This window comes from Chenopodium album, chromosome 14, assembly GCF_948465745.1.
Source record: "Chenopodium album chromosome 14, dcCheAlbu1.1, whole genome shotgun sequence".
NCBI classification, from domain to species: domain Eukaryota; kingdom Viridiplantae; phylum Streptophyta; class Magnoliopsida; order Caryophyllales; family Amaranthaceae; genus Chenopodium; species Chenopodium album.
In genome coordinates, this window is record NC_137847.1 from 16,121,124 (window position 1) to 16,132,550 (window position 11,427).

Below are 11,427 nucleotides of genomic sequence, written 5' to 3' on the forward strand. Positions count from 1 at the left end.
TGGTGGGATAAAATTTCCTCACCAAATTTCCTCATGAGGAAAATGAGGATTTTAGAGAGAGAAAATGGGTAGAGAGAGAATTTTTTCCTCATTGTTGAGAATGCTCTTAAAGATTGCTCTATACAATGTACATAGGGAGGATTACCACTTTACTCTCACAATTTTTTTTAGGTCCCACCACTTTTCTCTCTCGTTAATTCTACTCAACCAAAACTTAATAAGGTGACATATTTGATATTTCTATTGGGAAAACAATTGGGGACGGTGGGAGTAAGTTTTAAGAAAGTTATTATGTTTATATAAGTTCATGTAAGTTTAGATAAGTGAAAAATAAGTGAATGAAACACCTTAAATAGGTTGCTACACCTTTGGTTTTATATCAATGTGTTGTGAATTATATTTACACAAACTATTGGGTGCGGGCACCCGCACCCAAGTGCTTGTGCGTCCCGACGTCTCGTACCATTTTGTCTTCTCTTTCTCTCCCTTTCTTCTCTTCCTTTCTCTTCCTCTCTCTTATGCTTTTCCTTGTTTCTAGATCTAAATTAAAATCAGAAATTCACATCAATTGCATAAACAATTATAATTAATCCAAAGGGGTATTGTTTCGAATTGGCTATTGAATCAAATTGATGATTTGCGATTTCGCACCACCATTGCTACGATTTGCGATTGACAATTTATATTTGCGATATGGGAATATGGGGGTGTTCGTTGGTGGATCGGAGGAGCCGTTCGCTGGCGGTGGAGGCTTTCGCTAGTGGTGCTTCTGGTTTGCGTGGTTGGGCTGGGCTCCGGCGTGGCTGCAGCAGGAAGAACAGAGAGTGGTGGTGTCGCTGGTGTGTGGTTGTGTTGGTGGTGGGTAGGGGCTGCAACAGGAAGGAGAGAGAATGTGGTGGTGTGTGGTTGTGTTGGTGCTGGGTGGGTGCTGCAGCAGGAAGGAGAGAGAGTGTGGTGGTGCCGTAGTGGTAGTGTTGGTGGTGATGGGATTAGAAGAGAGAGAAATAAATCTTGGGCTCTTGGAGTTGGTTGATATGTTTTGTGAGAAAGAAAGGAAGATCAGCGGGAAAGATGAGAGAGAATGTAATAAAAAATTTTGTACTTGTATATATTTTGTACACCAGCCAATACAAGTATATATATTAGCTAATTGATATTTCGTATCAGTTAACAACTCAACATTAAAGACATTAATAAAAATGTATCAACCAACAAAAGAAATCTATCAGCCAACAAAAGATACATATAAGCCAACAAGAAGAGTATATCAGCCAATAAAAGGTGCTTATCAACCAACCAAAAGGAACAAATCAGCCAACAAATGAAGCGTATCAGCCAACTAAAGCAACAGGTACACCAACAAAATAAAATATATAAACCAACAATTAAGATATACATATCAACCAAGGAAAAATATATATAAGCCAACTAAAGAAAAATATAAGCCAAATGATGTCTAATATCAGCTAACAAAAGAACCTATCAAAAATTAAAAAAATATATCAGCCAACAAAAACAATGTATTAGCCAACACAAAAATCATATCAGCCAACAAATGAAACATACTAGCTAACAAATGAAACATATCAGCTAACACATGAAACATACCAGCCAACAAGTAAAACATATTAGCCAAGCCAGCCGCACGGAAATTTGTGTGCAGGCATCTGCACGCAATACGCTCTCTTATATTTATAGTGATATGTTTGACAAAATTATGGAATTTGGATTCAATTTCGAACTTTTATATTTTATTTATAGATATAAAAAAAATAAAAAATAAAAAATCTTTGAATCGGGCGATGTTGGGTCATGTATTCATACATGAAGTGTTGAGAAAATACAAGTTTATCATTATGATAAACAGAATTTGTTTATCAAATGACAAAATTTTAAATAAACTAACAACCCTTTATTAAGTATGGATCGCATTGTCTTTAATAAATTTACAAAAATTCCAAGTTGACCAGACATCTATACTAATATTTAATAACAGGAAAATTTAAAGGCCATATAGAGTGCCACGTAGGATTTTTCTTTTTTCTATTTTTTTTTTTTTTTGGTTTTTGTTTGGTAGTTTTTCTACTTCTTCCAATACTGCTTTCATATCATTTCCCAAATGACACTAACAATGGTTTCGATCATTATCATTTTCCAAATGACACTATTCCTCTAAAGTTTCTCTATTTAATATTTACAAATAAATTAATTTTCAATTATTCAATGTTACTTGATCAATCATCTTTCTTTCTCGATCCTACCTGTAATCTCTATGCATTTTTAAAGGTCAGTTACAAGTGTTCTTCCCCTTATATTAATTTCACATATTTTATGTGTTTTTTAAGTCAATTTTTACATTTTAATTTCTCTAAACTTTTCCGTTCCTTTATGTATTTTTTAAGTTCTAAATGAAAATGGGGTTGATGGATGAGTCGATTTTCATTTTTATGTAATAGTCTATTCAAAATATTAATTTTGTAATTTTGTGTGATAGCTTTCATTAATTTATCAAATATATCTTTTTGGACATACATTGCCAAATAAATTACAGAGAAACATCTGTCAAAAAAAAAATTACAGAGATCATACCTTTAATTTCATGAAATCTATCACAAAATGACAAAATTAATACTTTATAAATTTAATTTTGATGAATTTATTGATTTATTTTTTGTTTAAATTATGTTGTAATTACTTAATGCAGTTCGTGATGATATGTACACCTATTAATACAAATAATAAATATTTTTTTTCTGGCTAGATTTCATGAGATTAAATGTATGTATCGATTTTTTTTTTAAATTTTTTTTTTGATGAAATTAAATATATGTTTTGTCTATATAAAAAAGGGAAATTGTTCCTTGTACCCTTGAAGTTTTGAAAAATGTACCGTGTACCCTTGAAAACTTTCAAATGCACCATTTACCCTTGGGGTTTGTAAAAAAATGCACCACATACCCTGATTGTCTTACAAATGCACATATCATTGACTTATCAAATTATAATTATGCCCACACACTGACTCATTTTTAGTACTTTATATTTATGGAGTAAAATTGCCTAAAAGCATAAATTACATCAAAATTTGAACTCCATCGATAATTCTAAATCCTAAACTTTAAAGTGTTAGAATTTGATTTATCAATTAAGTTTGCTTGATAATTAAATAGTTTAGCATTATACTAGCATTACACTGTAACAATTTAATAGAATTTGATGCTTATAGCCTATATGGGGTCTCAATTTAACAAAATTATCATTTGTTATATGAGTCTAGGGGTATTTGGTGTAAGTTCTTACAAACCTCAGGGGTACACTGTGCATTTGAAAGTTTTTAGGGATAAACGGTGCATTTTTTAAAACCTTAAGGCTACACAGAACAATTTCCCTATAAAACAAACATTTTACCAACAAATTTAACCCGTACATTGTATGAGCTAAATACTAGTTTAGGTTGGTTCACTTACCATTTTGCCATTTAACATACAAATTTTGTTTATCAAAATAATTAAACGCGGTTTCGGTCTTAAACCACAGAAGACTAGAAGAGTTCTGATTTTGGTTCACCCTCTGCAGTCTACACACTCTCACTTCCTCTGTCTTCCACCCATGTCTGAGAATCCATTAGAACCCATCTTCAAAACCTTCCAAAGAATTTCAAATTCTATTCAAATCCAACTTTTCTCCTTCACTGGCTTAGCTATTCACCCTTCACCTTCCAATGAAAAGCCTCTTCTTTCTCTATCCCCTTCCAATAAGCCAAATTCATCACACCCTACTGACATTTCAGCTAAGGTATTTTTCCCTTTATTTTATTAGATTATTATTTCAATTTGAAACTTTGTTTATGATTTGATTTTTATGATTATGTTATACCCTTTTGTTAAATTCGATTACCCATTTGTTAAATGCTCTCCTAACTTCGAATTTTGTGTGTTAAACTTCATCTACTATTGATATATCGAGAATATAGTAGCTGGGGTTATTGTGTGCATTGTGAATTTTGGTATTGGGTTTTGTTTGGTAATTAAGGGTTTGAGGAAGCTGAATTCTGAAAATCAATTGGAATATGCAGTTTGGAGGGATTTTTAAGAAACAAAATTATCCAACATTAATAGCTAGGGTGCATGTATCTCACTCTCCTTAGATTTTGCCCTACGATTTCGGCTGGACTTCTTACAATTCTTCCACTTGATGATTCTAAATATTTTGCAGCCAATTTTCTTTGAATGTTAGAATTAGAGCTATAGAATTATCCTTACCTTGTTTAGTTTTAAGAAGACATGGAGATAGTCTAATTATGAATTATGCTATATGTGTTACATGAGGAAGGTATGGATGTGTTGTGCCATCTTGGAAGCGATGAGCTGATTGATTTCAGTGTTTGAAGATGCTCTGGAGTCTGGATGAACCCACATGGCCACATTGTTAGTGGCATCAAAAAAGTTGCATAAGGCCGAAGTTCATTTGGTCTGTTGCATTGCCTATTGTTTTGGTTAGTGAGATTTTAGAAAGGGTTGAATTGTCTATCTTTAATTCAATGTGAAGAAACTGTGTCATCTCACAGACTCCTTTTAATGTAATCAGCATACATCGTGTGTGTAAAGAAGCTGATAGGGTTGCTGCATCCTTTGAAATTCTAGGAATTCGTTGATAGGTATTTAGTCAATTCCTCAATATCTTGCTCATTCACTTCCAAATATTTTCACTATCTCCCTTTCAACCCTTTGAGTAAATGCGGCAAAAGGAAGGAAAATCCATGGACCGACCCCATCTTCTCCATCCCGTAGGAACTATGAGATCACCCCTAGGATGCCTTCGGCACTCAAGGATGCTCTTGTTTTTTTTGTACATAATTTTTATACAATCCCTTATTTTTTGATCTTCTTGTAGGCCTTCTGAACAGTTTTTTTGGTTGTGAAAACAAAAGGGAATAGTTTCTTTGTGTTGTACCAAGTCTGAAACCAAGTGGATTCATCTTTTGTCCCATTTTCTTGCCCATCAAGGTCTATATCATTTGGGAATGAACATATCATTATGTACTTTTACATTAGCTAGCTTTCTGCCTTAAGAGAAGGCAATCCTAGACTTCTTATTTCCTTGCATTTTCAAAACGGAGAACAAAAAAAATAAAAAGCCATTATATGTATTTTTATCAGTCACTTTCTTTGTGGTTGCTTATCCTTTGAACACCTTAAGGCATATGCAGGCTTAAGACTTGGTGGATTGCATTGGTCATGTTAAGCAATGTTTGCTTATTTTTAATGCTGAAGCCCATTGCTTTCCTCTTAGGTTTGGTTTGACTCCTTTAATATAGGGTAAAGCCTCTCAGCCAGTGACGAAGGAGGATCTTGGAAGGTCCACCTGGACATTTCTTCACACTCTTGCGGCTCAGGTACTCTTCTTGTCATGACAAGCATCTTTAATTCTTTATCTGTGCACTTGCACTTTCTCTTCGTGATTCACAGGTTCTAAGGATTAAGGAAGTTGACATTTTATCTTTATCTTTTCCCTTAAGCAAATAAAAGAATTGTAATCAACTGTTAATAGGTAATACACTTTTTTGAATTTATTACTTTCACGGTAGAGTGACATGAATTCCGATTTGTTTTTTCTAGTATCCTGAGCACCCAACTAGGCAGCAAAAGAAGGATGTGAAAGAACTGGTAAGTTGCATTGCCTTCCACATGTTCTATTTGGAATTTGTTCGAATGTTAATGAATGAATCACTCAAGGGAATTTGGAGGAGGTTGAATTATTGGTTTTTGGACCCCATCACACCCACAATGTACTTTCATGTCTTTATTATGTTGCTTCTGTGGCTTCTATATGGTGTTTCTGAGCGCAGTAGGTGAACAAACAAAAAGGCAGTGTAATGTTAAATACAGTGCATGAGGGAAAATTATGACTGATTTGATTCCATGATTACTTGTTGAGGTTCTTTTGACGAATAAACCACTCTCCCCCTCCCACCCCTGAGAGAGAGAGAGAGATTTCTTATATTGCACACGCGTGCATTGCGTGTGTTTCTTAGCTTGTTGGGTTAAATCGAGGCAGGGTTCAGGATCTATTTAGTAATTTCAAGTCGAGATCATATTAGGTTAAGAATTGCCAACTCTAGGTACAACAATACCATTGTCACTTGTTGAAATTGTCCAAAAGTATTCAACTATACAACATTTTAAATTGTAGTTCTGGGGAGATTAGTTAATCCGGTATCCGTGGTCTTTATTATGTTATTGTTTCTAACTACCTTTGTTCGGAAAATCCTTCTTCAATATAATATAAATTTATAATATGATATCACTAGATTATCATAGGTGGTAGTTCTTTTACCTCCCAATTTCTCTCATCCATGACTCATTCTAGATGGATATCTTAGGCATAGTAATAAATATTACTACTTAATGTTTTGTGACCACTTTTATTAACAATTCAAAAATAAATAAATTTTGGGCTGTTATTTATGCATGAATTATATTTTATTTCTTGTCCTTTGTAATTTTTTGTTCTCCTACTGACTAATTGGCATAAGAATATAAAAATCTATGCTGCTTGCAGATGGCAATTTTATCACGGATGTATCCATGTAAGGAATGTGCAGATCACTTTAAAGAAGTTTTAAGGTACACATTCATTTCCTTTCTAGGCCCATAAAGTGATGGTGGTTCATGTTTTCGCTAAATTGTTGTGGGTTGGTTCAGTTGTATTTGAATCATCAACGTGGAAATCCTTAGAGTGTGGATTTAAGAAACTGCTCATTCATAGGCCAGTTTACATGCTCAAAACAATTGTCTAAACTCTTCTGGGCTTGAGATAGTGGAATCATAATGATTTTTTTTATAAAATAACCTTGGGAGTCTGCAGAATTATATAGAAAGCTCATTTGTGTAAATCTTAAATGATGGATGTACCATATGGAACATGCGTATCATAACATATGATGGAAAATAAGAAATCTTTCTATGGATTGGCTAGACTTGTGTGTATCACCTGATAACTTTTTGAGAAAATTTGTCTTTTTCCCCTTTTGTCAAATTTTTTTGTGGAGGATAAAGAACGATATCTTGCGCTAATAGTTGCTCCAATACCTGGTGGGCTGTAAAGAATACTTTATTACATGTGGCATTTGTATCTTTGTTCCCAAAGCTGATTACTTAGGTTTGATTGCATGATACAGTAAGGAAATGAACTTGTATTATGTTTGAATTGATCCTAGTAATGTATTTTGGTGTTGGGGCTTTCCAATGCTAATAATTGTTTGGTCATGTATGTGCATCAATGGAGATGTTTAAGAATGTCGTGTGTAGTCTTATGCGTTTGGTGCTGAGGTCTAAAGCTTCATAATTACATGGTGATAAAACAAAGTGAAAGTTAATCTGCGGTAGATGTAGGTGTCAATCGAAGCGCACCTACGTAAGCATGTTGTGAAATGCTTGACAATCATAGGAAATGAGATTTGACATTATAAGATAAAAGACAAAAAAGAAGGGAGTCGCTAACAAGTTTGTAAAAGAACTTGTAAATCTTTCACGGATCATTATAGGGAATCACGAAAAGTGACCAAACGAAATGCAACAACGATTTCATCCATGAAGATTACACCCAATTTATAATCCATGAGATTACTAATTCCATTTGGTTACGAACCACGAATGAAGGATCGGGATGATGGTATGAAGTTGAGTCATGAAAGTCAATTTCACCCGTATTGGCATGAAGTTGGCCTCTACTCGATTCTTATAATAAAAAATATTTCCTGTAATCTTAAAAGCATCCAAACAAAGATTTATTTTGCTCCAAACTAGATTAAGCTAAATAAGTTAAATATTAATGCACACATAATTCTAAATATTAGTGATCACTTTAATTAACAAATAAAATAAAAGGTATTTAACCTGGTTGTCCAAATTCTCTTATTTGTAGTGATTTTCAATTACACATTCCTTTTAAACATGCAAAAGGTGATTTAAAAGTACAATGGATTAAACATTAATAATGGAAGCAATTTAACCATAAAGCATAACGATTAATATATGAAAATCATGATAAAATCATTAGTAATATAATAAAAATAATAGGAATATAATGTCTTACTTTGATTGTGTTTGCTTGTAACTATAAAATAATAAACACCTTAGTAAATTCAAGGAAAATAATAATTAAAATTGCATTTAAATTAAATAAAAACAATAATAAAAGTAGAGTTGATTTGATCCAAACCCTCATTCGGCTCTACCTTTCACGCCTTGGTTTAAGAAGAGAAATTCGGGTATAGTATGGACTCTTTGGAGTGCTTAGGGGAAGTATGACGACGTTATGAGAATCGTGCTTAATGCATAAGCATTAGGGAGAAAATGAGAAGAGAAGATTGTGTCTGTTGGTCCTCAAAATGAGGTAAAAGCATGAAAGGATAAAAAATAGCACCGCTAAAAAAAGAAATGTACCGCGACACGGCACATTGTACTGTATGATTACTGTGTCACGGTACCTGTGACGTGCCACGGTACAAATTATATCCAGAAAACGCGTTTTAAAAGAAATCCGGAAAATAATGTACTGTGGCACGGTACACTATTACGTGATGCGGTACATTTCCAGTTTTGAAAAATACCGTTTGATTAAAATAAATCTAATTTTCACAAAATGCAGAATATTTAGGCGCCATTTCCGTTATTTTGAATACTGCTTTTAGGGTTTATGGTTTTATGGTTTTGGCTTAATTAAAAATTAAGAAAAAAAGATTAAAAAGGTTTGGGCTAGTAAATGGATATTTGGGCTAATATTGGGTTGGTTTAGGCGTAATAAATGAAATGTGGTGGTTAAGGCTATGGTTTTAAGAACTCTGCACATTTAATACGCAACCTATCTAGTAACGGCGATGAAAGGTTCCTCATCGGGTTTAAATTTGGGGAGACGTTTTTAGGTGTCTACCGTAGTACTGTAGTATTGCAATTTGAATTGCAGAAATATGTTTCGTTGGAAGGGTAGCTATAGTTCCATCCCTTAATGCAAAGGTAAGGATGGAATTTTATTTTTTATTTTTATTTTTATTTTATAAATATTGTCTAGAGTTCTAAAGATCTTAGAGGTGTATAGTGTAAAATCAATTACTCCCTCCGTGCTTAAATATGTCTTTTGTACTTGTTTTTTTGAAGATGAATAAATGTTGGTGAATTTTGGTTGATTAAAAGTGAATAAAAAAAAAAAAAAAAAAATTGAGATTGTAGGGTTTGCATGATTAAAAGTGGATAAAGAATGGATAAGGTAAAATGAGACTTATTTAAGGATAATTTTTTTGGATAAAACAGTACTTTTATTTGGGAATGAAGGGAGTATTAAAGCTTTGAGCTTAATAGGAGTTCATATTGTTATTGCAAAGAGAAATTGGCACTAGTAATGACAAAAGGCCGGACTATGTGAATATCAGTGAGCCGCAGGCTATATTTGTTGCAAGGATTCTTATTTAAATATTGGCCTATAGGCTATAAATCATAATTTCATAGTATATGTCTTTTAAATTGAAAATTCATTGTGGGAGTTTGCAAACTGACCTTTTAGTGACCTGTTTCGTTTATAGCTTTAGAGAACTGTGTCCCCTTCAGACATTTAACATCAACATGATTTTCAGCTATTGTTGCCGTTATATCCACCCCCTTGTGTTGAATTACAACTGTGTTTTAAGGTTGCCTACTTGCTTAAGACATTGTGTGGTTACAGAATCTCGTTCACTATCATTTATGCAGACAATTTTATTTATTTATCTGTTGTCAATTACATCATATGTGGTAAAATTCTGGTTACAATTTGCATCTTCTGCTAGCAAACTAAGTATAACAATTTTTATCTCTCTCTCTTTTTATCAGAGTGATTTAAATTTTTATGAAACAGAGCAAATCCTGTTCAAGCTGGATCTCAAGCTGAGTTCTCTCAATGGCTATGTCATGTTCATAATGTTGTTAACAGAAGGTAAGAAGCGTGTTTGTATAATTTGGCAAAATATTCTATTGCAGGCTGGTAAACTTATGAGTAGTTCTAAACTTCTAATTTTAAGCATCTGATGGATGCTGTTAAAAGGATTACAGGTTCTGATACTATTAGGGTGATTGATAATCTGATCTTGAATATGACATACAAAAAACTATTTTTCTTGATTGCTGAATCTTATGTATCGATTGCAATTCTAATTACTGACTAGCTTATAAGCCTATGACTAAATAATCTTTATTACGGAGTATGTGAAACTACTATTCAAGACCAATTTAATATAAAAGTCAAAGTCTAATTTTAGAATTTTGTGACGGTAATCATTATCCGTTTGGAATAGAAGACATATTACTTTGCAGAAGTGCTTTTAATTCTATTCTTTTCAATCTTATTTTGTTCAACAGCCTAAGCAAGCCCATATTCCCTTGCGAGCGAGTTGATGCTAGATGGGGCAAGCTGGACTGCGAGCAACGTCTATGTGATTTACAGGGAACTACAACCTTTGGGGATGACATATGAGACTATTCAATCTTCTTTTGTTAATATCAAGATTATCTTGTATGACTGGTTCTTATATACTATTTGGATTTCTGAGGTTACAAGGGATAAAACACTAGTTCTGCCCTACACAACAATTTGGTCCCTCTGAGTTGCATAAAAACGCAACTTATTGGGTTACTTTATATTCTAAGGAAATTTTGCAAACAAGTGCCTATAACTTATTCGTTTTGGAAATAACCGGAAAAAACGCAGGGTTTTTCCACATGGTATCCTTGAGGTCTTTACTTCAATATGTTGTATTCCTTCAAACTTGGTTCCATGTGGTACCCTCAGGTCCATATAGGAACCATGTGGCACCCTTGCTGTTATTTAGATGTTAATGAATCCGTTAGTTTTTGTGTAAAGCTGCCCTTACTGGCTAACTGCCACTACCATCTCCAAAACCAAAAATTGCCACAACCACCAGATCTAAACCACTACTACCACCTCCCTAAACCACATCTGAACTTTAAAACCACCATCACCTCATGAAACCATCATTATCAGTTCTATCACATTCTTAAACCACCACTAAACGACAAAATCACAACCACTATTGCTAAACCGTCATAAACACCATCCCTAAATCACACAACCACCTCTAAAACTTCCTTAATCACGAAAACCACCTCCAAAACAGCTGGGTTTTTGTGTGGGGCTAGGTTTTTAGGGAGGTGGGTTTTTTTTTTGTTTGTGGGTGGTTTTTGAGGGTTGTTGGATGGTGGGTTGGTTTTGAAATCGGTGGGGCTGGCTTTCATGTGCGGGCGAGAGGTAAGGAGGTGGCGATGGTGTTTTGAGGGTGTAGATCATGGTAGGGGAGGAGGGAGAAACGGTAAACCAAACGTCCATTTCTCATAAATCAAGATCAAGGGTACAAGTGGTTACTTTTATTTTGAGAGG

The 11,427-nt window shown here is 33.9% G+C and overlaps 1 protein-coding gene across 1 annotated transcript; it reads left to right on the top strand.

Moving 5' to 3' along the window:
- Nucleotides 1-3,514: 3,514 nt before the first annotated feature.
- LOC145579005 (FAD-linked sulfhydryl oxidase ERV1-like) lies at nt 3,515-10,728 on the top strand. The gene is made up of 6 exons (XM_081636293.1): nt 3,515-3,795; nt 5,318-5,395; nt 5,619-5,666; nt 6,562-6,626; nt 9,892-9,969; nt 10,392-10,728. Exons 1-6 carry the CDS (start codon nt 3,610-3,612, stop codon nt 10,504-10,506), a joined length of 570 nt encoding a protein of 189 aa, XP_081492419.1. The 5' UTR covers nt 3,515-3,609; the 3' UTR covers nt 10,507-10,728.
- Nucleotides 10,729-11,427: the final 699 nt, after the last annotated feature.